At 50.3% G+C, this 24,297-nt stretch overlaps 1 protein-coding gene across 3 annotated transcripts in view; it reads left to right on the top strand.

The window, feature by feature from the left end:
- rbms3 (RNA binding motif, single stranded interacting protein) overlaps positions 1–24,297 on the top strand; it is a 73,185-nt gene that overhangs the window by 34,923 nt on the left and 13,965 nt on the right. For 2 of the 3 annotated variants that reach the window (XM_051935659.1, XM_028817843.2), the window contains exons 3-7: positions 3,853–3,911; positions 11,989–12,080; positions 16,949–17,106; positions 18,177–18,256; positions 22,738–22,844. In XM_051935659.1, the coding sequence (XP_051791619.1) occupies positions 3,853–3,911; positions 11,989–12,080; positions 16,949–17,106; positions 18,177–18,256; positions 22,738–22,844 (496 nt within the window). The remainder of the gene's footprint in view (positions 1–3,852; positions 3,912–11,988; positions 12,081–16,948; positions 17,107–18,176; positions 18,257–22,737; positions 22,845–24,297) is intronic. The other variant, XM_051935660.1, reaches the window with a different exon arrangement.

Below are 24,297 nucleotides of genomic sequence, written 5' to 3' on the forward strand. Positions count from 1 at the left end.
CTCTGTAAACCGGCCTGGCTGGTGTTGGCATGTACAGAGTCCAGTAGCCTTGTCTCATGAGCCCAGTGGCATAGCTGGGTAAGGGGGGACATCTGTCCCCGGGCACAGCATCCAGGGGGCGCCAAATTGATGTTTCTTTCCCTTCCCCATCGCATTTTGGCAAACAGGAGTGGGCGCGAAATCTTCAGTTGTCCCCTGGCGCTGAAAACCTTAGCGACGCCTCTGCGTGAGCCTGCCTGATGTCACCTCAGTACACCCGCTGGCTTCTCTGAATTGAGTCCCCAACTTTATTGTTTGCCTCCTCTATGCCCCCCACCTTAACAGACATCCCATAATAATCACGCAGGGCAGGATGGGGGGGGGGGGCACCCTTAAAGCCCTTGGCTGTTGACGCCTGTGTTCCTCAAGTATTTGTACTGGGGATGTCAGGGTGGCACCGCAGGGCGGACCCCTGCACTTTATAAACTGATTTAAAAACTGAGCCTAGCAGCCTCAGTGAAAGGCACAGAAATAGTGAGAACTGGGAAAGGCGCTAGATAGATAGATAGATAGATAGATAGATAGATAGATAGATAGATAGATAGATAGATAGATAGATAGATAGATAGATAGATAGATAGATAGATAGATAGAGTGAAAGGCGCCATATTACATTAATGGAGGGGAAGGAAGTTTTGGTTCATTTGGACTTCTTAACACCAGCAGCCCGTCTCTTTGTCAGCTCAGTGGTGCCCTCTGCTGGCCACCCTCCTGTCAGTCTGAACTCTTGATTCGTCGATTAAACGATTCATTGATGAGCTGAGAAAAGGCAGCAGACACCAAGAGGCTGTGCCAATGACAGCCTGCCAGGAAACACAGCAGGGCAGCACAAGACCCCTGAATGAAGAGCCTTTTTTAATTCTCGTTTATTTTCGACTAACCGTATCATCTGCAGCTCATGGAGGGCATCATCTGCCCCAGCAACAGCAGGTCTTGAAGTTGCCAGTCTGTGGAGGACACATGCAGCTCAGTTCACCCAAGCAACACTCAGTGGCACCTCGGGTCAGATCAGCCCAAACACAGCCGGGTGGCACTGCCACCTCCATGCCCTATTTACTGCAAATGTGAATTAAGCAGACGTGAAGGAGCTCAAATTGCCAAGTGCTATGATTTGGAAAATGTGGAATGCTGATGTGCCATCCTGACCACCTGGGCCTCATCTGGCCTGCCAGCTCAGGGCAATTACGGCCTTGTTAATTTATCAAATGTGTTGACGGTGGCAGTGAGACTTCATTCTGGCACAACATGCCAAACACGGTCTGACGGAGCCCTCAGAGTCTGTGTGGGTGTCAGCTGGCATCATGCAGAGCGTCACCGAGTGCCAGTCTGCCAAGGTCGCTTTTCATGGCAGGAAGACTCCATCGGCATGGCGACTGGGTGTGTTTGCCATCCTCTTCTAACCCACCTGTCCATCTCAGAGCCCAGGAGGCCACGCAGGCCTGTTTCTGTACTTGATATAGCGCCTTTCAGTTCATAACCTGCCACCTTGCACCCCAGTCATCCCTGCAGTGTAACAGAAGGTCTGCCAGTTATAGAGAGCAATACTATTGTTATGTCCTAAAGGTCTACCACTTATACAGCGCCTTTCATCTGTCGAGTTTTGATCTCTCTGCCTCTTATGCTTGGACAGGCTTGGTGGCTCAGAGGTTAGCCCTGCAGCCGCATAGCTCAGGTTCATAGCTTCTTACTGCCTGTGTGGACTTTGTGTGTTCTCGCCATGTGCCACTTCTCCTTCTTAGGGTGGCACGTGGCCTTGTTATGGGATGTTTCCCAGCTCTGTGCCATGTCATTTTTTTTTTGCATCAATTCTGTCGAGTCGCCTTGTCCATATCACTTTGATTGACGACTGTCCATTTGCTCTTCCATGTGTCCCCCCAGTGGTCTTTGCCCACTCTTCATTGCATTTGCCACAGAGACCCAGATGCCACAGTGAAGACCCCCTTCTCTTTTCTCTTCACGTCCATCTCGCTGGCGGCTCCTGTCGCATCAAAGCATAGAAAGTGAAGTGCAGAGAAGGCACATTGGTGCCCTGAGATGTCTGGAGTGGTGAATTAGGGTGACGCTAAAGGATCATCATCATCATCATCCTCATCCTTCATGTGGCACACCAGGCTTATTCAGAGTGACTAACGTAAACACGGGGTCACATCTTGGATGATAACACGTGAATAGGCTGACAGGGGGTGCCACGGGTGAGGACAGCCCCACCTGAGACCACCGGAGGTGACAGCACTGACCCCCCCACCCCCCACTGTCAGGGCAGAGCAATTGGACAGGGCAGTGTGGAAATGCAGTGGCCACAAGAGGGCAGCAAAGTCTGTGTGTGTGATGGGTACAATGTCATGGTGGGGGGGGAGGTAGAAAGAGAGATGAGAGCACTGAGCCCCCACAACATGACCCAGCTGGGACAAGTAGGGCACAGCTGCAGGTACTGTAAGGACTGGCACGATGTCTGTTAGTCCCCAGCCCATCCTCCAGGGGGCAGCAGGGAGGCCATTGGAGGTGCTGACTCTGAGATGAGGGTCACATGTGTAAAGGAGTGACCCTGGAAGTGACCCTTTAGCCAAAGCACAGGTTGGTAGTGCAAGCAGATGGTCCCCCCGTGCCAGGCAGACAGGGGTTCCAGCATTGCCATTCTCCTTTTTGTGCTCCTCACCATCTTTCCTTCTGACTTTGCAGTTTGGCTCTGAATTACCAGTCCTGGGCACCATCTTGAGGGGCTGGATAGGCTGCCAGCAGTGTGTGTGGCACATGACGTGCTTATCAGATGGTCGGAGGGTCAATGCCATGCATTTCCTTGGCTGATCTCACGATGGGCATTCAGCACACCCCATCCCAAGTTCCATGTGCCAGTGGTCCTGTGCCCAAAGCTGGTCTGCCCCTCCTCACCCTGACCCAGGAATGCCACCGAGCAAAGTGCTGGCAGGGAAACTACAAGAATGTCCAGAGCCTGAGGCTCAAAGAGAACATCCGAGAAAATCTCCAGGAAACCAAAGGTAATGAGTGCAGCATGGCAGCGCCCCCCAGAGGATGGGATTGTAGTTCAAGCTGTGGGCAGTGGGCGGAGCTCTGGGTCAGGCCCTGCCCACCCCCTAAAGTGAGGACCAGAAGGTGAAGAACGACGGAGAAAAGCCCAATACAAAAACACAATCCTCTGGAATCTCGAATGGTCGCCCCTTCTGCCTTAGTGACGTGGTGACAGCCACACCACAAAATGGTGGCATCGGGAAAAGGCGCAAACGTTATTGAACTGAATGAACAAAAGATGAATTCAAGAGCCCACCATAAGCACGGAGCTCTTCTTACGAGGCCGACTCAGGATTAAGACATAAGGTGGCCACTGGGGGCACAGCCTTGCCCCCTCAGGCCTGGAGTTGTCTCTGCCAGCTTGTGCCCATCTCCTCTCCTCTTTAACTCCCTCTGGGTTCTGTGTCCTGGCTTGGCATTGTCCAGCTTTCCTACCTCCTCCATCTTGTCATTCTGCTCTCCACCCGCTCACTGCTTTGATGTCTCTGTGGCTCTTGTGGTCCTCCGTGTCTTCTCCCCCCTCGTCTTTCCTCATTTTCCAGACTTTCTGCTCCTCCAGAGCTCTCATCTCCTCCATCTAAGCTATGATCCAAGTCAGACCCCCAGGTCCTTGGCCTCTTCCTGACCACCTGGCTTTGCTTCAAACACCCGGCACGTCTCTCTGCTGTGTCTCCTCCACCGGGGTCTCCAAACCAGTGACCCAGTGGGGGATGAGGGTGGGCTGGCCTGGGGGTCCAACATGGATTCTCTCTCATCCATCTTCTTTTTCTTCTTTTTGCTTTTCAGATACGGAAAAATCGTTTCAACGAAGGCAATTCTGGACAAAAACACGAATCAGTGCAAAGGTACGTGGTGGGCTTCGAAAGACTGGGGGGCCGTGTAAGGGTCTCAGTGTGGGTGGGCCCGGCTGTATGGAAATGGTGCCTAGGACACAGGGGTGGAAAAAGAGGACAAAGTTCAAACAAAATCAGTTTAGCATACGGGTGAAAGGCACTATATGAGTTTGTGAGAAGTGGGGTGAGACCTCCGTGAAAGAAAGAAAGAAAGAAAGAAAGAAAGAAAGAAAGAAAGAAAGAAAGAAAGAAGGCAGGCAAACGCGTACCTGAAGTTTAGAATGGCTGTGAAAGGCGCTAAATAAACAGAGCATAGGGTGACAAGTCGGCTCAGCAGTTGGCGCTGCTGCCCCCCTCGTCTCCATGTGCACTATGCATGTTCACCCAGAGACCAGAAGGTCCAGTTCACTGACCCTCTGTGAGTGAATCGACCCCACTTTGGACTGGCGCCCCCTCCAGGTTGTTCTTGTCAGGGCAGGCGCCAGCCCCCTGTAGCCCTGACTTGGATGAAGCAGGTTTGTGACGTTCTGTCAGTAGGTGTCAAGAATAGGCTGCATGTCCACAGTGTCCCACGTGTAGACCCTGTCTTGATTATTGAAGGACACTCAGAAGTGACGGCGCTGACGGTGTGGTGGGACATCTCAGTGACAGAGAGGGGCAGCAGTTACCGGAGGTCTGGAGAGCCTCGCTCACTCACTCTGTCACTCACTCATTCATTCAACTCTGTCACTTGGTCACTCAATCACTTGGTCACTCGGTCATTTGATCACTTGGTCACTTGGTCAATCGATCACTCAGTCACTTGGTCATTTGATCACTTGGTCACTTGGTCAATCAGTCACTCAGTCACACGGTCACTTGGTCACTTGGATTCTCATTCCGTTGCTCTTTTTGATGAGTCGGGACGTGGAATTCCAAAGCACCTTTTCCTTCCGTCCTTCCTCCCCGCATGTCTGTGGACACTAAGTGACTTGCGCTGTCACCTGTCGTGTCACAGGACTGCCCACTCCAATGCCCATAAAGCTCTCATCTATCTGTCTGGGAAGGCCTGTTTGTCACACTGTGCCCGGTCATACACAGTCACACTACACTGTAGAGACACTCCCACACAGTTGACAACGAGTGACACTTGGGGTTTCTTTGTCACTCAAAGAGGTGGAGGAGGAGGAGGAGCTTCTCTGCGTGGCCAATAAGTGTCTGATGGAGGTGTGGTCAATCAAGAGCAAATCTCGTTTTCCCACAGGAGGGCGGCACCCTTCCCTGTTGCCAAGGTAACCAGGTCCCCTTTGTCTCACACACACACACACCCCCGGAGGTCATAGAGAGGGGTCTGCTGTGCCAGGTTTGTCGTGTCACACAAGAAGACTCCGGGCTGGAATGGCTGCCACACGGGCGTTGGTGACGTTCTGAGCACTCGAGTCGCTGGGAGATTTCAGGATTTTAGTCTTCATAAATTTGCATAAATTCTGATTTGTCATTCTGGGATGTCGGGGGTCTCCTGACGAGGGGAAACAAAGTCATCTAAGCAGAAGGCTGTGGATATGGTGCAGGGACGGGCAGAAGGCGCTATATAAGGCACCGGTCAGCCCTCACCCTCGGGTCTTCATCTTACTTAGCAGTGCCAGAGTGAGTCCCGAGGGTCTTAATCAAACAGGCCAGGGGTCCCGAGCGTCATTGTCCCGCCCGTGCTTTGGGTGTTTTGCAGGCTTTCCTGTTTTAGAGTCTACTTTATGGGGGGGGGGGGGGTTTGTCCCCTTGGATTGGTTTACTTTTACTTTGGTGATACAGGAATGGCATCACATGACCACAGCCGTGACACGCGTGACACAGGAGACACTGGCAGTGGCGGTGGCAGTGATTCCACGTACTGCCATCCTTTTTTTTGTGATTGGTGGTCACTCCTTTTTTTTTTGCTTTCCTGGTGGGTTTCTAGGACTTCTTGTCAGCCATTCTGGAGTTTCCGAGCTCGAGGAATCCCACTGAATTCCGTCGATTCCTGATGAACTTGTACATGTTTAGCGTCCATGTTGAATATTGACGGGCAGTGCCGTTTTGGTGACGTTCATGCTGGCTGCTGACACAGTGACCCCCAGAGTTCTCCACCTGCTCGCGTGACATCACTGGGGTGTCACTTTGTCCGCCATGTTTCTCTAACCTGAATGTGCTGTTTGCCGCTGTTTTTCGTTCTCGTTTTTCTGACCTTCATTCTGGCTTACGGCTCGGATTCTTGTCTCTCGCTTGTGGCTCGGTGACAGAGTGGTTTGTCTCCATGGTAACGACCCTGGCGTGTCCCCAGTTTGTCCCCATTTCAGCACAGCAGGGCACTTTTACTTGAAGTTGCTTTGCCTGCTCAGAGTTTGGTTCTCCTTTATGTTTGTGAGGTCATCTTTCTCGGGTTTTTTTTGCCCCGTTGCCTTGGCATTACCTTGGCGTTGTCCTGGTGGCCCAGTGCAGTGGTCTTTCTGTTACGGTTGCTTTCATTTTCATTTGTCTCTTCATCTCCTGTTCCTTGTCACTCTCAGTAATCTTCAGGGACGAAGTCTTACTCTCTAGAGGACAGTTGGTGGCAATTCAGGACCATGGAGAGCAACAAATGAGGAAGGCTGAATGAACCTGAAGCTGACAGATGCCATTAAGAAGGCTGGTAGGGGGTTATGTCATATAGCGCCCTGACACGTGGAGTACCAGTCAAATGAGGCCATTCTGAGGTTCTCAAATGCACTGGTGAGGACTCACCGAGACATCTGTGGCCAGTTCTGGTCTCCATATTCCAAAAAAGACAAAACAGCACAAGACAAAGTCCAGAGGAGAGCAGCCAGGCTGATTGAGGACCATGGAGAGCAGCTGAGGAGCAAAGGCTGAAGGAACTGAACCAGCAAACAGTGACTAGGAGGTGACCACGAGTTGACCACGAGGTGACTAGGAGGTGACATATGAGATGACCATGAGGTGACTAGGAGGTGACCATGATATGTTTCAAATTATGAAGGGAACTTGTGGAGTGAGTCAGAGGCGTCCCTTTAAGGGACTAGAGGGGGCGCTAGAGAGGAGTTGGTTGAAGGACACAAACATCACAAAGCTCTTCTTCACACAAAGAACCACAAACACACAGAAGACATGTCCAAGGGGTGTGATGGTCAGTAGGGCTGTGGGGACCCCCAGAGTCAGTTGGGTTGACGGGAATGGGGAGCTCGTTGGGCCGAGTGGCCTGTCCTCATACTGGGCATTTTAAGGACCATTGGGTGCTGACTGACCAGGCGCAGCCATTGAAGTGAAGTGGGGCTTCATCATTCATCCTGACAGAGCCAACTGGGGCTGGTGTGGGGATGTGGATAAGCAAAAATGGCAAAGTGGCACCGACATGCCAGGTACCTGCTGAAGACTGTGGCAGTGGGGGGTCATATGCCAACAGGCTAACAGTGTGAAGACCAAAGGCAAAGGGCAGAGTGTCGAAGGGGGAGTGTGGTGAACCAGCGCTGGACCAGGGCACCTCCACCACATTCACACAGCTCTTGTTTGATTGAGCAGGGGGATGAAAACAAACGGAGAGACAGAAAAGAAGTGCCAAGGTGGCAATACCAGGAGGACATCAGAAGACCCAACTGTCAACACCTGAAAAGATCAAATCCAATGAAAGCCCACATCAGGAGCTCAGGGTCTGGGAAAGGAGTTTAGGGTGAGGCATCACTGGGGCCAAATTCTGATTCTGATGAAATCACCCAAAGCACCAGGGCAGGAGTAGCTGTGCCAGTCAGGAGTGCCAGGGAGCCCAAAAGGGAGGAGAAATGGAGTGGAAAATGAAAGGAGAGAAAAGTCACCAGGAAATGAAGGAGCACAAAAAGTCCTGGAAATGGAGAGTGAGGACCCAACGAGCCGCCATCCATGCCACCACAACACTTTCCTGTCACTTTCCTTCCCGTAGACCCCATTTCCAAAATCCCTTCACATCTCCTTGTGTTCCTCTTACCTTTCTTGTGGGTTTTTTTGGTGGATTTCTCCAGGAGGCGGGGCCATCCATCCATCCATCACTTGTCAGGGTCCGCCCTCGGCCAACTCAAGGCAGGCTGGGAAGTGAAGTCCAGGGCATCTCATTCTGAGTGGTGGGTTTGGGTGGGATTTGTGAGTTTTGTACTTTCTTGGATTTCCGGCTCTGGCTCTCGACTCCCTTTGGGGTCTCGTTTGTTTCGGATTGCAGTTTGTTCTTTTTTTTTTTTTGCCTATTATTATTTTGATTTGTTTTCCTCTTCCTCTCCCTAATGAAGTTTCTTCATTGCATTGCATTGCTCTGTACAAGCCAGGGCTTGATGGTGATCCCCTCCCTTGTGGGACATTTTCTAGTCCATTTTTGAGCTTTGAGTTTGAAGCACATTGTGGCCCAGTGTAGGCCGAAGCCTGAATCTCTAGTGGAGGTGAGGGTAAGGCAGGGACGAGTAAAGGGGGATGCCAGGCAAAGTGGCACATCACCAGGCAATGGTGCTCCTCAGGGCAGGGGGGTGAGATTCAGGCCCTGCTTCCCTTGCTGCTTTTGAAGTCCTCATAACACTTGGACCATAACAGGGGATTGGCACCCACATAAGGTCAAGAGGAGGGCATTCATGCCAGTCAGATAGAGACAAGAAGGACCATTGCTCAGTATAGACGTGACAAGCACTTGGGATGTTGTATTGCGCCTTTCTGTAGGCACCTTGCATCAACGTGGTTACCTTCCCTGCCAGGCCACCCCACATCTCTACTTTACAGATGGCCAGTTCAGAAGTTCCTTTTCCTCATGCCCTGCACATTGCATGCCAAAGTGGGCATGGGCAGGCCATTTAGTGGAGGGTCTTACAGGGCAGGATGCCATAATCGGTTCACGGGGCACCTTAGAGACTGGCATTGACCCTATTTGGAGAGACGGGGCCTCACCCAATAACTTCACAAACGGCATCTTCTCTGAATGTTGCCATCCCATGTAATTCTTAATGCTGCCCAGGGGTCCTAGTGGCACCATCCCACCTTGCACCCTGGCATGGCCCTCAGGTCTGGTTCTCCTTGTACAAAGCACCGTTAAGAATTATCAGCCCTCGTTTTGTGCCCCCAGTAGACATCGATGGTCCCTCCACCCACCAATTGGCTGAGTCACCTTCACTTGACCAGCCACTGGGACCTCAGCTGTCCATTTGTGGGCCCATCTGTGTCCATTACTCAGAGCAGCATCTCATCCCGGGGGTCCCATTTCTCAGCACAGTTGCCCCCCCTCGGACCTCCATTAGCAGGTCTGCGGTGCACTTTTCTGGCCGGCAGGACTCCACGGAGGCTTTTACAGTTTCAGTCGGAGAGGAGGAGCTGTGGGGGGGCTCAGGGCACATCTGCCATGACCCTTTCTGAAGAAGCACGTGGCCCCCCAGTGGACAAGGACAGGACAGCAGCGTAAACACAAGCCAATCAAATGCCAGTTCATTAAGAATCCTGTGTGTCCTTGTCACCTCTGGCTCCCCTGTGACACGGGCCCTGTCATTCAAGCACTGGAGCAGTTCGAAGGCTTACTTTGAGAGGCGCTATATAAGATAACGCAGTATCAGTTAAGCAGCCGCCATGTTATAAAATACATTAAAAAAGAAACAAAAACAAAGCAAAATGTGTCCCTAAAATCATGTCATTGTTCATATCGGGACGCGTCTGTAACTCATTAATAACAATAATCGAAAGTGTCACCAACACCTCGGCACACCTCGTCCAACTCCAGGGCCCACCAGCTCGGCATCAGAAAGCCGCTGCACTGCACCATGAAAAGGCGCTATATCACATCTCCACTCACTGGCAAGGTCACCTTGTGCCCTGTGTGTGGGGCTTGTAGGGCCCTTTGGGATGGGACTCTCCTGGAAAGGCGCTATATCACAGCACAGAGCTGCAGGCTGTCTCCCGTGTGACCCTCTCAGCTGCAGGGCGAGGAGCTTTGGGAGTCAACAGGTGCCACTTGACAAGGACGAGGACGAGCCAGAGGATGTCAGGCAGGAGGCTCATTACCCCCCTGGTGGACAAGGACTGTAAGAGCAGCGTGAGCACCTCTGGTGTGACCACGAGCCACTTGTTCCACCTCCTTGAGAAATCCTTAGGGTGTGCCAGTCAAGCAGCATTCTGCCAAGAATGGCCTCCACATCCTCGCCACCACTCCCTCTCCTGTCACTTGTCACCTGTCAGCCATGCTCTGTGAATGCTTTGAAAGATGCTATGTAAGGTCACAATAGCATCGGTCAGAATTTCACTGATGTGCTGACCTTCTAATAATGTAATGAAAGACCCCCATATGCCCTCACAAGGTGGCACGCTCTCCACGCCAGGTGTTGCTGACTGAGTGACTTCCAGAGTATGAGGGATGGTGGACTGCTGCCCAGGAGCTAACATGGGTGCCCAAACCTCTCCATAATGGGTGATGTTTCCTGAATGGACAAAAGGGGCACTGACTTCCCCGGGTCTGGAACTGGGATGTGAGTTGGCACAACCAATGTGGAACTTGGGCACTGGCTCATTAACCAGCGATGTTGTCTGGCTTCTCCCTTGACTCGTCCCTCCCTTACCCCACCATTTCATGCTGCTTTTGCTTTTCACATGTGGCGCTTGGCAGGCCTCTCGCCATGTGCTGCCCTGGGTCACATCACACCAATCTGATGTTGGCGCTTCCACCGGAGCTCTCTGAAGGCAAAAATGAGGAAGAAAAACAACAAGACCAGGAGGCTCAGATTACACCAAAGGAGGAAAAGGAAAAGCCGATTGGCAGGCATGCCAAGGTGAGGCCTGGTCAAGCAGAGCGGAGTGAGACATCTTGATTGGCGCTGTGTGCTCACGGAGTTTCATGAAATCGGAGCCCCACTGGGAATTGCTTTTCATGGGAATGCAAAGACATGTCTCAGACCCTCAGACTGGCACTCCCACTGGGACTTGTGCCCCTCCCTGTACATGTGCCCATCACTGACTTTTATCTAATGGCTGCCAGTTCTTCTGCTGCCTTTGAAAATGCATTTTTACACTGCTGGCCTATGGTGGACTGGCACTTTGCCCAGTGCTGCTTCAAGCTTTGTGCACAGAGCTGCATGGGCACACTGTGGCCCCCACCATGGGGCTAACCATTCCTTAAGCAGGTTTACAAAGTGGATGGATGATTTGGAAAGAGAAGATGTAATGGTGCCTATTGGGGGTGCCATCCTCGTGCCCATTTCTGTCATGAGTTTCCTCTGAGCAGAAGATTTGTAAAGTTATATTCAAATGGAGCATAAAAACTGGCGCCAGCTAATGGGTCCAGTTCAAAATAATGCCTGGCATCAAAAAATGACAATGGGCACCAGCTACAGAGTTCCAGAATTAGGCACTGTGTGCCCAAAAAAGTGGGTCAGTCCAGCCCGAGTAACCAGTCATGTTGGCACCTACAGGACTACTTGGCACCACGCCATCTGTTTTCTACTTTTTTTATTTTTTGGAGACCCCAGAGCAGCTGACAAAGGCATGAGGTGCCAGCGTGGGAGACATTTAGTGTGCCCGGCCTAGCTGACCCTTTAGCAGCATGCAGGTGAGCCAATTAGCCCTATAGCATTGGGACTGGCATTGAAGAATAAGGGTGAGACTGGCAAAGGCAATCGAGTATGGCAAGGTGGTGGAGGGACAATGAATGGTGGACTTCACTGGAAAAGGACAAAAACATCCACAGGGTGTGTGCCCCTCTATCTGTCTGATATATAGTGCCTTTCCTGCCTCTTTAGTATCTCTCTGTTATACGGTGCCATACCATATAGTGCCTGTCTGTTGATCTATCATATAGCGCCTTTTTATCTAACTACTACTGTATATGGTATATCTAATATACAGTATATAGTGCCTTTACACCCTGTCTATGTTCCCCTCATGTTGTACCTTCATGTCCATCCATTGTGTGGCATCTCTGTTTAATGTCCTTTATTTGTCATTTAGGTGGCTCTGTGGCTCAGGGCCTGCACTGCTATCTGGAAGGGTCAAATCTCATCACGGCCAGAAGGGACTCTACTCCACGGGGCAGCACGGGTTGGCTCCTTGACCTGAAGGCTCCTCATCGCTTGACTTTGTTCTTCTTCTTCTTCAGGTTACGGCTTTGTGGACTTCGACAGCCCAGCAGCGGCCCAGAAAGCAGTGGCGTCCCTCAAGGCCAGCGGAGTGCAGGCCCAGATGGCGAAGGTAGGAACACCAGTCTGATTGGACTTTGACCTCACGTGGTGAGGCTCCCATAACCAGGAGCACATTGGTCACTGCAAAGCCACCAGCTCATGATGACCCCTCACTGTTCACAATCCCCACTCTTCATCATTCTCTTCCTCCTCCTCCTCCTCCTCCAGCACTGACTCCAAATCACCCAGCAGACTAGGAGGAGACACAAAAGCCACACCTGGGGGCACTTCAGGTACATCACAGGTGTATCTTAGGAAGCAGTGCCCTCTAGTGGCTCCAGAGGACCCCAGCAGGGCTGCAGTTCAGGCAACAAAGACCACACAGTTTTGTGAGTGTCAAAGCAGGAGCATCACCAGAGGGGCACTACCACCTAGAGGGCAGGGGGGTTCACTGTCTCATGTCTACCACTGACCCACCATTGTCTGGCCTTCCATCCTCAGAGGGTGCTACCATCTATCTATCTATCTATCTATCTATCTATCTATCTATCTATCTATCTATCTATCTATCTATCTATCTATCTATCTATCTATCTATCTATCTATCTCTCTCTATTATATAGTGTCCTTCATATCATCTTTCCCATCAGCACTGTGTCCCCAGATTTTCATATTCCCTGTTGTCCTGCAGAATGCCCACACAGGGCAGTGCCCAGGGAACACTGCCACTCATATCATACCTGTCTGCTCAGGCTGTGCTTTCTGTTCAAAACATCAGACAGATGGTCTGGTGCCCTGATGTGTGGACATTAATGGTGGCTGACAGGTTTTCATTTGTTTTCCTTGCCCACCTGTCTGAGTCCCGCTTGTCACTCGTGTGGGTGACCTGGGTAGGAGATGGATGAAGTGCCAGCCATCCTGCGTGTCCACAGGCTCCAAGGATCCCTCTTTGAAGTTGTAGTCACCTGACCCCCCAGTGACTGTGACCTGACTGGCCACATGGCACCTGCTGCACCATCTTGTGTTGTCCACCCACTGGTTTAGTTGAATGTCTCCTAACTGGCCAGAAGCCATTGGTGATGTTTAATGGCCATGCCAGGAAGAGCAAGAGGAAGGTGGGCATGGCAAGGCAGTCCACAGGCCAGACGGGCTACTGTTGCCTGCCCAGGATGCCACACCACAGCAGTCTGTGTGCTCTCAAGATGTCACGTCACCTCCAGCCACTTGAGGCAGCAACACTGCCCTGCTGTATGGAGGCAGATTGGCACAGAGCCTCATGGGAAGTGTAGTCTCTGGCAGAGGTCCACTAGCCTGGCACTAAAGGACGGGCAGGAGAAGAGTGGACCCCAGGGCTGGCCTGGCAGGGAGGAAGAGGATGAGGCCAGTGTGCTGAGGAAGGGGCCGGTGTCCTTCAGTAAAGGCTCCCTTGGGCTCAGCGCATTTGAACCTCCTTCCATTTTTAGAATTCCTACTGTTTGCCTGGTCAGAGTCTAAAGTCACTCCAGAGTGCCCCCTTCTGGTCACATTGGGGGTGGTCTGTGACACCCAGCTTTGTTATTGCCTTAGTAATAATAATAAATATTAATAATAATAATACATTTTTATATATATAATTCACTAGCAAAATACCCGTGCTTCGCAGCGGAGAAGTAGTGTGTTAAAGAGGTTATGTAAACATATATATACATAAACATATATACATATCTACATATACACATATCTACATATATACATATATATATATATATATATATATATATATATATATATATATATATATATATATATATATATACATATAGACATCCACATATATATACATATATCAACATATATATACACATACATATACACACATATATACATACACACATATATATATATATAAATATATATACTGTATATACACATACAGACACATATATATATATATACATATAGCAAAATACCCACGCTTTGCAGCGGAGAAGTAGTGTGTTAAAGAGGTTATGTAACCATATATATACATAAACATATATACATATATATACATATCTACATATACACATATCTACATATACATATATATACATACACACATCCACATATACATATATATATACATATATATATATATATAGATATATATAGATATAAATATAGACATACATATATACATACATACATTCACATATATATAGCAAAATACCTGTGCTTCGCAGCGGCGAAGTACTGCTTTAAAATTTTAAATAATAAACTGAGGGAAATTATACCAATAATTATTTGTTAAGGATCTCTTTGTTTACCATGTTGTCAGTTCGCCCCTCCGGTTGTAATATGACCAAGTTGTGCGCTGAGCTTACTCTTGAGCATGCAACGTATACTTGGCCGTATGAAAAGCAAATCAAGAACAGCAAGACCGCGCCAGCTGCGGAGCTCAGCTCGGAGCGAAATGAAGTGAATGAAATGAGGTGAATGGGAGGGGAGATGATCACGTGACTCCAACACCCGCCTTAAGTCTCCATCCCTCCACAAACACAGTCTCTCGGATCCCAACTCTCCTTTAATAATAAATATTAATAATAATAATACATTTTTATATATATAATTCATTCCCATGCTCAAGGCCCTCTTGCATTTGTCACATTTTGATCCCACACTTTTCAGTCACTGTGTCCGGAGCCCCCATCATGTGAGGTGTCCACAAGTGTGACATCGGCCATCGGCTTGTTTTGGGGTCAAAAGTCAGCCGTCTGTAGACAATCGACGCTCGGCTCTGCTGACTCGGCCATTTGCAGGCCTTTCTCTTCTGTACGGAGTTTAATGGACTTAATTGAGCCAATTTGTAAGCAGCAGGACGCTGAGAGAAGACCCCCACCCTCCACCACCGGCACCCCCGACACAGCGGCATTCAATTATGGAGCTGCGGCTTGACGGCCGTGTGCAGTTACAGAGTCTGAGAGAAGAACAACACGAGAAATACAAAGAGAGTGAAGACCGAGGGAGGGGACGGGGACAAGGGGTCAAGGAGCGCAGCGGCCGGCCGAGTCAGTGGGACCCCCAAGTGGACAAGTGAGAACAGAACTGCTGGGACTGCAAAACACGGGATGTGACCCATCGGCTCTCTGCCTGTCTATTATATAGCGCCTTTCACTCTATCTATCTATCTATCTATCTATCTATCTATCTATCTATCTATCTATCTATCTATCTATCTATCTATCTATCTATCTATCATATAGTGCCTTTCTATCTATCTATCTATCTATCTATCTATCTATCTATCTATCTATCTATCTATCTATCTATCTATCTATCATATAGTGCCTTTCTATCTATCTATCTATCTATCTATCTATCTATCTATCTATCTATCTATCTATCTATCTATCTATCTATCTATCATATAGTGCCTTTCTATCTATCTATCTATCTATCTATCTATCTATCTATCTATCTATCTATCTATCTATCTATCTATCATATAGTGCCTTTCACTCTATCTATCTATCTATCTATCTATCTATCTATCTATCTATCTATCTATCTATCTATCTATCTATCTATCTATCTATCTATCTATCTATCATATAGTGCCTTTCACTCTATCTATCTATCTATCTATCTATCTATCTATCTATCTATCTATCTATCTATCTATCTATCTATCTATCTATCTAGCGCCTTTCCCATGTCCCTGTTTCTTCTCTGCCTGACTTCTCTGTGGCTCTGTTCTTTTCTTCAGTCACCTGTTGCCCACCACTTCTTCATTTGCTTTCTCCTCTCTTTGCCCTCTGCCTATGCTCTACATACATGCCTGGCATGATTCTGCCAATCTGCTGTGGCTATCGTGCCATTCTAACGGGGTCCGTGAGCTCAAAGAGGTGACGTCGATTTTCCTGAGAACACCAGGCCAGAGGCAGAGAAGACGGACGGGAATTCCTTGGCACCAAGCTTGGCACAGATGCCAGCGCTCGTAGTATGTATGAGTCATCCAGAGACTTTGACGTGCCCATAGCCCACTGTGGGTGGTGTGTTAAGTGCCTGGCGTCTTCTCTCAGCTCAGCCTGCCCTCTGAGGTTTTGTTTTGACGGCCGTTCTTTTCTGTTTGGCCCCCTGGTGGCTGAACTGGTGTATTGTGACGGTGCTGCACAAACACACAAACAGCTGCACTGCCCCTCGCAGCCCCCCTCAGGTGGTGTTCAAGGCGCTATAAAGTTCAACTGGGGGCCTTTGTCATATCTGAGTGGCCCCACTCCAGTGTTAAAGTTGTGGTTGTTTGTCTGTGGGTGGAGCTTGGGTGGGGTCTTAGTGACAGCTACCCAAAGGCCCCTCCCCTTCCCATGATGCAGCTTTTCTTTTTTCATTCCTGTGTTTTCCATTATTTTCCTCCAGTTTTGTGGATTCGCGTTGCTGGATTCTGAGCCACTTTGCTGCCCCCCTTTTTACACCTCCTCTCTGTTTTTTTTATTTCTTCTTTTTCTTTTTCATATTTTTTTTAACCAGTCCTTTGACATTTTATGGCCCTTTTATTTTGTTGACATTTTATGGTTTCCTGACATGTTGCTGAGCTTCCCCTGTCAGTGTCCCACTGTTTGGGCTGTAGGCCTGAGCTGAAGCCTGAGGCTTGATTTGGGAGGCAATCCCACTTGGGTATCTCTGAGTAGGGACACCTGCAGGTACTCCAGCATGAGGCTCCATCCCCAGAGGTGCAGGCCTCAGTTTTGGGGTCACTTGGTTGGATTTGATCTCCACATCAAAAAGATCTGAAACCCCCAAGTCTAAGGGTTAGGCACTCACGTGGCACATTGGTTGGCCCAGACATTCTGATCCCAGGGGTTTGGGTGGCACCTGCTCTGGGGTCTCCAAAGTCAGGGGCCATCTGCTTATCGTAAAGCTGAGGCTCAGGTCTTTGAATGGTGACTCACCACCTGTGCCCCCCTTGTTCTTGTCTTGCAGCAGCAGGAGCAGGACCCCACCAACCTGTACATCTCCAATCTGCCCGCCTCCATGGATGAGCAGGAGCTGGAGAGCACGCTGAAGCCCTTCGGCCACGTCATCTCCACACGCATCCTGAGAGACGCCAGCGGCATCAGCCGAGGAGTTGGCTTCGCCAGGTGGGCACTTTAAGGCACAAGCATGGTAGTAAAAGAAATGGGGGAGGGGGGCCCGGCGTCACATGGTGTCCATCAGGCTGACCAACTGGCAGAATCCACGGCAGACTGGTATGGAGCAGTGTGACGATACGGAGTTACCGGGAACAGCTGTGGACATGGTGCCAGGCCATCACAGGGGCCACTGGCCCAGAAAGCTGCCAGCCTGCCTCACCTGGACATCTTTAGGGATGAAAACCCACACAGACACAGGCATGATGGGCAGACACACTGGCAAATGAGCCCAGCAGCTGCACGGTGGCAGTCCTACCCACTGTGCCACCCACACTGGCATAGCCATGAGATAAAAAATGTGCTGCACTCAAATCCAGGGGGGGCATCTGCTGTAGAAAGACAATGTCATCCCTAAAGGAGAAAGAAGGCAGGACCACCTCAGAGGTGGGCTCCACTGTGTTATATAGCGCCTTTATTTATAATTTGTAAGCTTCATTTAAAGTCAAAGCACAGAAGCTTATAAAGGCCCCTCCATCGACATCGTCCACTCACAGCAGGAGCCAACAATGGAGGGGATGCCAGTCTGCCACAGGGCACACTTCAGCACACAGGGCACCAGTTGACTTGGCACGGTGGGTAGAAATCAGAGAAAGATTCACACATACCCAGCTAGACCCCGGCAGTCAGCACTACCAACTGTGCCACCATGCCACCTCAATGGGATGGGTTCGGTAAAGTTGGCTGGCATGTAAACTGGGGACTGAAACTTGCAGGCAATCAATCAATCAATCAATGACTGAGGTGGTCTGAGCTCCCCATTGTTTCCTCACATAACAATGAAGGGAAAGTGCTGATGTGTGAAAGGCGCCATATAACAGAACGTCCATTTACTGAGGAGCCTTTGTTAAGCACGGGGTTATGTGTTTCATTGTGAAAGGCGCTATATAAGAGCACAGATGCACCGACTGTATGTGGGGACTGTGCAGTAAACCAGTCCCCTCAATGCGTATTGCCAGTCCCGAGGGGCACACAGAGGTGCCAGTCACTCACCTGTCCATTGTCTGCCTGCTTTTTTCCAGAATGGAATCAACTGAGAAGTGTGAAGTTGTGATTCAACACTTCAACGGGAAGTACCTGAAAACTCCGCCAGGTGTGCCAGGTAGGTGTCTTTACGTCTGTGTGCCCAGCTGTACAGTGGCACTGTCCAGTGTTCCTGTTGTCTGGGGAGATGAATGGGGGTCCTGGTGGTGTTACCCCCTGCTGTGCCGCTATCTCCTACTGTATATAATTATGACCAGCACATCAAGGGTGCACATCTGCCTCTATCATTATCTGTATTTCAAAATTTGAAATGAAACCTCAGAATGATGCCACATTCATGAAGGGCACCAGGGTGTTCACTCACCCGTTTTTAAGTCCCATGTCAACATGAGCTGTGAGTCAAAGGGAGCTGCAGACTGGCATCCCCTTGTGCTCTGGGTGTGAATGGGGAGCAGGTTGGTGGGCACACCAATGCCAGCCCTGCAGGTGTCATCATCATGCCAGTCTGTAGTCCTCATTGCCTTTCAAACTATTTTGTTATTTGGTGACAACACTCACCTGTAGGAGGCACTATGTAACCTAAATCGTCAAGGGTTACTTTGTATTAAGGGTGTAAGGCGCTATATAAAATCCATGCATTGCTGTGGCAATGCCAAAGTGAGTCAAGGTGCTACATAGGACAAGCTTTACTGAAGGGGCACATGTGGTTTCATTTCACCCACTCATGGAAGATTGATTGACAGCCTGGTGAAGTGAGATGGGCTGACATCTGTAGAGATGTCATGGCATGAGCGGTGTAAGGCGCTATATAAGGGAAACTGAGGGCACGACAAAATATCTGAAGGCGCTTTATTAAATAAGCAATAACAGAAACACCATGTGACATCACACAAAGTCACTGAAAGTACGGCAAGGCGTTATATAAAATCCAGAGTACTGAAGTGTCCTAATCACGCAGGGGGCATTTTGTGACAATATGTGTAGAGATGACAAGGCTGTAAGGTGCTACATGACATGGAGACGATTACCTGGTGCCGTGTTTCAGGGTGTACGTTAAAGAAGCTTTTACTGCCACCTATGAAAGGCGCTATATGAAATATGCTGGCAGACTTTAACTGAAGTGCTCGCTTATGAAAGGCGCAATAAAACAAATGTGATATTTAAGGATTCAAGGCACGACACTGTAGGAAGGAAAGATTCTGGCAAATCGACGCTTTATATGTCAGACATTTCCTCATCCATACGTCGAGGTGCGATGTCATCAGCGGCTGAATGGATTTCTTTGAGCTGGGATCACTGCCTTGATCATTGGCTGCCACCTTTCATTCATTTGCACAGTAAAGAAACAGCTGCCAGGAGACGTGCCACTCTGTGCCTGAGCCAGACGAGTGAGGCGTTGGCATGAGACGCCGCGGAAGTCGGCCAAATGTCCTCGGCAGGCATGAATGATGCCAGTTCTCAGTAAGTGATGGGCGTCATGTGGCTTTTCTGCACTAAGAGTTTCCATTACACACTTCAACATGGCACGGCGGGAAGGTGGGCAGCATTGCTGTCTTGAAATGTTTAGCGGGGGTGCCAGCTGACTGCGTTCTTCCTGTTGAATTTCTCCAGGGACTCCTTGCTTGGGTAGGTCAGTTGGCATTTTTACAGTACATTCTTTGCCAGAACCCCCCCCCCCACTCTCCCCCCCAGCAGGAGATTTGCTGCCCTGTTTAGATTACACTACAGATTTCACCAGCATGATGATGGCATGGAGTCAGTACCACAGTAGGTGGCATCGCTGTTGTATTGAGTTTGCATATTCTCTCCATGTTCATCCAAGAGTTCCAGTGCCCGCTGTCATCTCACAGACATGGCATCAGTTATTTGGCATTTGATTATGTCACTTTGCTGTCTTTGTGCCCACAGACCCCTGGATGGCACTGTGTTTGCCACTGATATGATTCCAGCTAAATCTAAAATGGCTGAGTTCCTTCAGCACACAAATCAGTTCAACGCAGTGAGTTTGCCATACTCCGGTGCCCAAGGGCAGCAAATCTCCACTTTATAACTGGTATGTGACGCTGGGGGAGAACACCAGAGGGGACCACCCAAGTATTGTTAAGGTGCCTGATGTTGGATTGGTCTAACTGATGCCATCTTGCATGAGATCACTGGGTTACCAGCAAGGTATGTGACAGCAGACGGTCATCTGCCATCTTCACCTCCACACTTCAGATGAGAAGAGGGTCCTGAGAGACCAGTCCAGAAGAAATTCAAGAATGATTGCCAACTCTTGATGTCTTTATTGATTACAAAGTTTCAGCCACCACAGTGCAGACAGAGTGACACAGGCACAGACAGAGGGCACTTCACAGAAGGAGTTTGATGGGCAACTCAACATCTTAAAAAGACTCTGCATGGTGGTACTCACCTCGTTAGAAGTGCTGGCCTGCCCACCAAGGCCCCCGTTAACAGCACCCAGTGGCTCATATACTGGCAGCCTGGCACCAGGTGTCTCAGACCCTACCTCTGCCCATGTGGAGTGGCACCTAAAGTTACATATGAATTGGAGGGGAACTCCTAAGGGTCCTGGAGTATGCACCAAAGAGAGGAGGGGCCAGAGGACAATGACACATCAAAGGAAGGGCTGGGGCGGAGCCTCAGGCAAAGGTAGGAAGTGCCAGGGATAGACACTCCCTGAAAGTAGTGTTTGGGGAGGGGCCTCAGGAAAAGGTGGGCTGGGCTGTGGAGGTAAATAGCAGGTGAAATGAATGGCTGGGGCGGAGCCTCTGACAAAGGTGGGCGGGTCCAAAGCCTGGCAGAGGACTTCTTTTTTTCTTTCCTTCTGGGTGCAGGACCTGCAGCTCCTGAGACTCGGGCTTATCTCGGTGGTCTCTCCCGTTGAGCTGCCTGCACCCTCCAGACCCTCCTGTGTCATCCATCCATCCACTCATCCATGAACAACCAATCAGTTACCAGTTTAGGGCCATGGGGAGGGGGTGGAGCCTGCAACTTCAGTGCCAGTTTAGAGTCCCCAGTTGACTAAAACTGAAGAAAAATTGGAGCCAGTCCAGTGAATGGCCACCGGTGTCACCAGTGATGCCCAAGACTCGTTTTTGGGGTATGCCAGTCACTGCACAGGTGACCCCAAGGGGGCTGGGTGTGGCTCTTGCGTGTGCCTTTGGTCTCCATGTTTTGTCCTTTTTGTTTTTTTGGTAGAACCAAGAGGGCAGCTGTGGGTGTCTGTTATTGGCATTGGAATGACAGAACGGGCATAGCGGCTTCAAGCCTATGCCAGTCTCAGTGACTCCTGGCAGCGGTAGACGAGAGGTTTGGGCAGTCAGAGTCCATATAGTGCCTTTTAGAGAGACACGGAGTGAAACAAAGCAACAGAAGATGATGGGCATTGAGGGGTCTCCTGCAGCCCACCAGTGTACCTCAGCTGGATTAGGAAGATGTGGCCCCTCTGAGGCTCTGGTGGGTACATTGGCCCAATTTCAAGTCTCCAGTTGTCCTAACTGGTGTAAATGTGGTAGGGGTACACAGTCTGAAGCTCTTTGTGGGCATCGTGGTGCCCCCTGCTGGTTTTTGTAGTAGATGTGCCCATTGCTCACATAAAAAGGAGGACAAAAGTGAGCTTCACCTGCAAAGTGGCACAAAGTGGAGGCCATTAGAAAATGACGGTGACCGGCAGTGCTGCCCCCTAGTGCCTGAGGGCTGTCGGAGTGTCTGCTCACCACTTGACCCCTTTTCATCTACCAGTGTTCCCTCTTTAGAGCCACTAGTACTGTAAAGTGAGGGGCACTGCCTCCCACCCCCACTGGCAGTCCCCTCATCTGGATGTGCTGCCCAAACTGGCACTGGCTACAAAACTTGGGAAACGTCGCCCCCTGGTGCTCTGCACCTACAAATGACAAGATGGCCCATGCAGAGTGTCCACTGAGGAGTGGACCATAGTAGGGGGCTACCTTAGACCACCGGGCTGGTGCTTCAGTGGCCGCCTTTGACTCCCAGTCACGTCACCTGCAGGCTGCGTAACATGAAAGGCGCTATATGAGCTGCAGGTGTTGGTTTGTCTTTGCTTGTCTGTTCTGCAGACCCACTTTGGCTCGTTTTTCTGGGGGTAAACAAAACACTCGGGGGTGACCTGAATGGTCCGACTCCTTCAGGCTGTCCTCGTCCACCCTCCATGTCACTCCGGTGTCACTCACTGCTGGCTCTCTGTGGTCCACCTGGAGGCCATCTGGAGGTCCTCTGAACAGCCAATGGCATTGCACGCTTATGTCACTTGGTTATGTCACTATTTGAGTCCCGCCCCCTAACTGGCACATCGAATCACCCCACTGGCCTACAATGCAAAGCGGCGACCTCCTCATCGTGGCGGACCCTGAGGGTTCTTTCTTTTTGCCACGACACCCAAAAGCACTTCAGTGGTCCTGATGAGATGAAAGGCCGACCTCCATGTGCTTCAGTCCACCGGGACCCCCTCTTTGTTTCTTCTCACTCCCTGCTTTCTGTCTTCCTCCTCCTTTTGGTTTATTTGACTGTCACAACTCTGCTTTGCCGTTGTCCCCGGTGGTCCGCTCACCTCTTTGTGTTTTTTTTTCTCCTCCTCAGCCCCCAGTGAGCCTTTGCTGTGCAAGTTTGCTGACGGCGGGCAGAAGAAGAGACAAAGTCAAAGCAAATACTCGCAGAATGGCAGGCCCTGGCACAGAGACGGAGAGGTAAGCATGTCTGGGGGGGATGAAACACTGGTCACCTGTCACCAGCCATTGTCACAAGATAAAGCAGGGACAGGAAGAACGGGTGACCTTTGAAGATGTGAATCAGCTGGAACCCCCCAGGCAGTTTTGGGCAAGGGACTGATGTAATGGGGGGCCACACCAGTCAAAGGCTGGCAAGGAGCACCAGGGACCGCCGCCTGGTTTGAGGTGCTTTATAGTGCTGCACAGGGACGTTGGGTCTCAGTCATTGACTTATGGAGCTGTTTGGGTGGGCCGCCCAGCGTCACCGTCACTGGCCGTTCTTATGGACTAAGGATGGTGAGTGCGCCAAGCTGCAGCAAAACATCCATGGCACGGCATCCTGTGACATGAAAGAAATGTACTGCAGGGTGATGGCATCCTGCCGGGCATCTTTTCACGCCGGGGGTCTTACTGGCATTCACAGGTGAGGTGACTCAGCGTCAGACACCTGGATGGGCTTCTTTCTGTTTCCATTACCACCCCTGTGCCCGCTTCCATTTCTTTTATCTCTGCCATCCTTCTCCTCCAGTCTACTGCCCCCCACTAGGTGGGCTCACCAGCAGTGCCAGGCTTTAGTATTTGGGGTGTGAGGGGTCTATACAAATTGCAAACTTCTAAAAATGCCTGAAATTCCAAAGTGGCCCCTGGGGGCCCTCGTCTCCCTGACTACATAAGAGCAGTGACCCCAAGGTCCGAGCCAACCGTGGACCCCCTCAGAGTGAGCCACACGAGGCCAGCAGAGGAAAAACAATCCAAGGGGATCCAAGGAGGGTCTGTGGAGAAGAAGTGCACTGAGCTCAGGAGGTGCTGGCGGACCCTCATGAGACCACCGGGAGAAAAGGCCAATGATGGGGGGGGGGGCATTAGAGAAGTGAACTCAGTGGTCAGCACCCCAAGCGGCTCGGCTGGACATGACGGAGGGGTCTCAGCACACATGTCACGATAGACCCCTGGGCTTGTGTCTACTGAGCATGGTGACACATCAGCCACATTCTGGAAGGGTCTGCAGGTGGGGGGGACAGCATTCCTGTTGCCCCGCATGGCCACCCCTTGACCAAAAATGGCATTCATTTGTATACTGGGCCACAGGCACAGCTTTAGTGTTTTATGGCCTGCCCCTTGACCAGCACACCCCCATTGGGTGGGCACAAAACAAGTGGTCAGCAGAACTCAAGGCCCCAAAATCTCATGGGCTGACCAAACAGTAGGCAGCAGTCACACAAGTAAATGACAGACTGTGCTGGAAAAAGTGACAACAATGACATCTAGAGGGCACACTGGGCAACACCGTCAGCCATTTAATGAGCAGTCGACCTCCGAGTACTGAACAATATGTGACAACAGTGACATCTAGAGGGCACACTGGGCAATGTCCTCAGACGTTCAATCAGATGTGGACTTGTGAGTGCTGAACAAACTCGGCAACAGCGAC

This window comes from Erpetoichthys calabaricus, chromosome 13, assembly GCF_900747795.2.
Source record: "Erpetoichthys calabaricus chromosome 13, fErpCal1.3, whole genome shotgun sequence".
Taxonomy (NCBI): domain Eukaryota; kingdom Metazoa; phylum Chordata; class Cladistia; order Polypteriformes; family Polypteridae; genus Erpetoichthys; species Erpetoichthys calabaricus.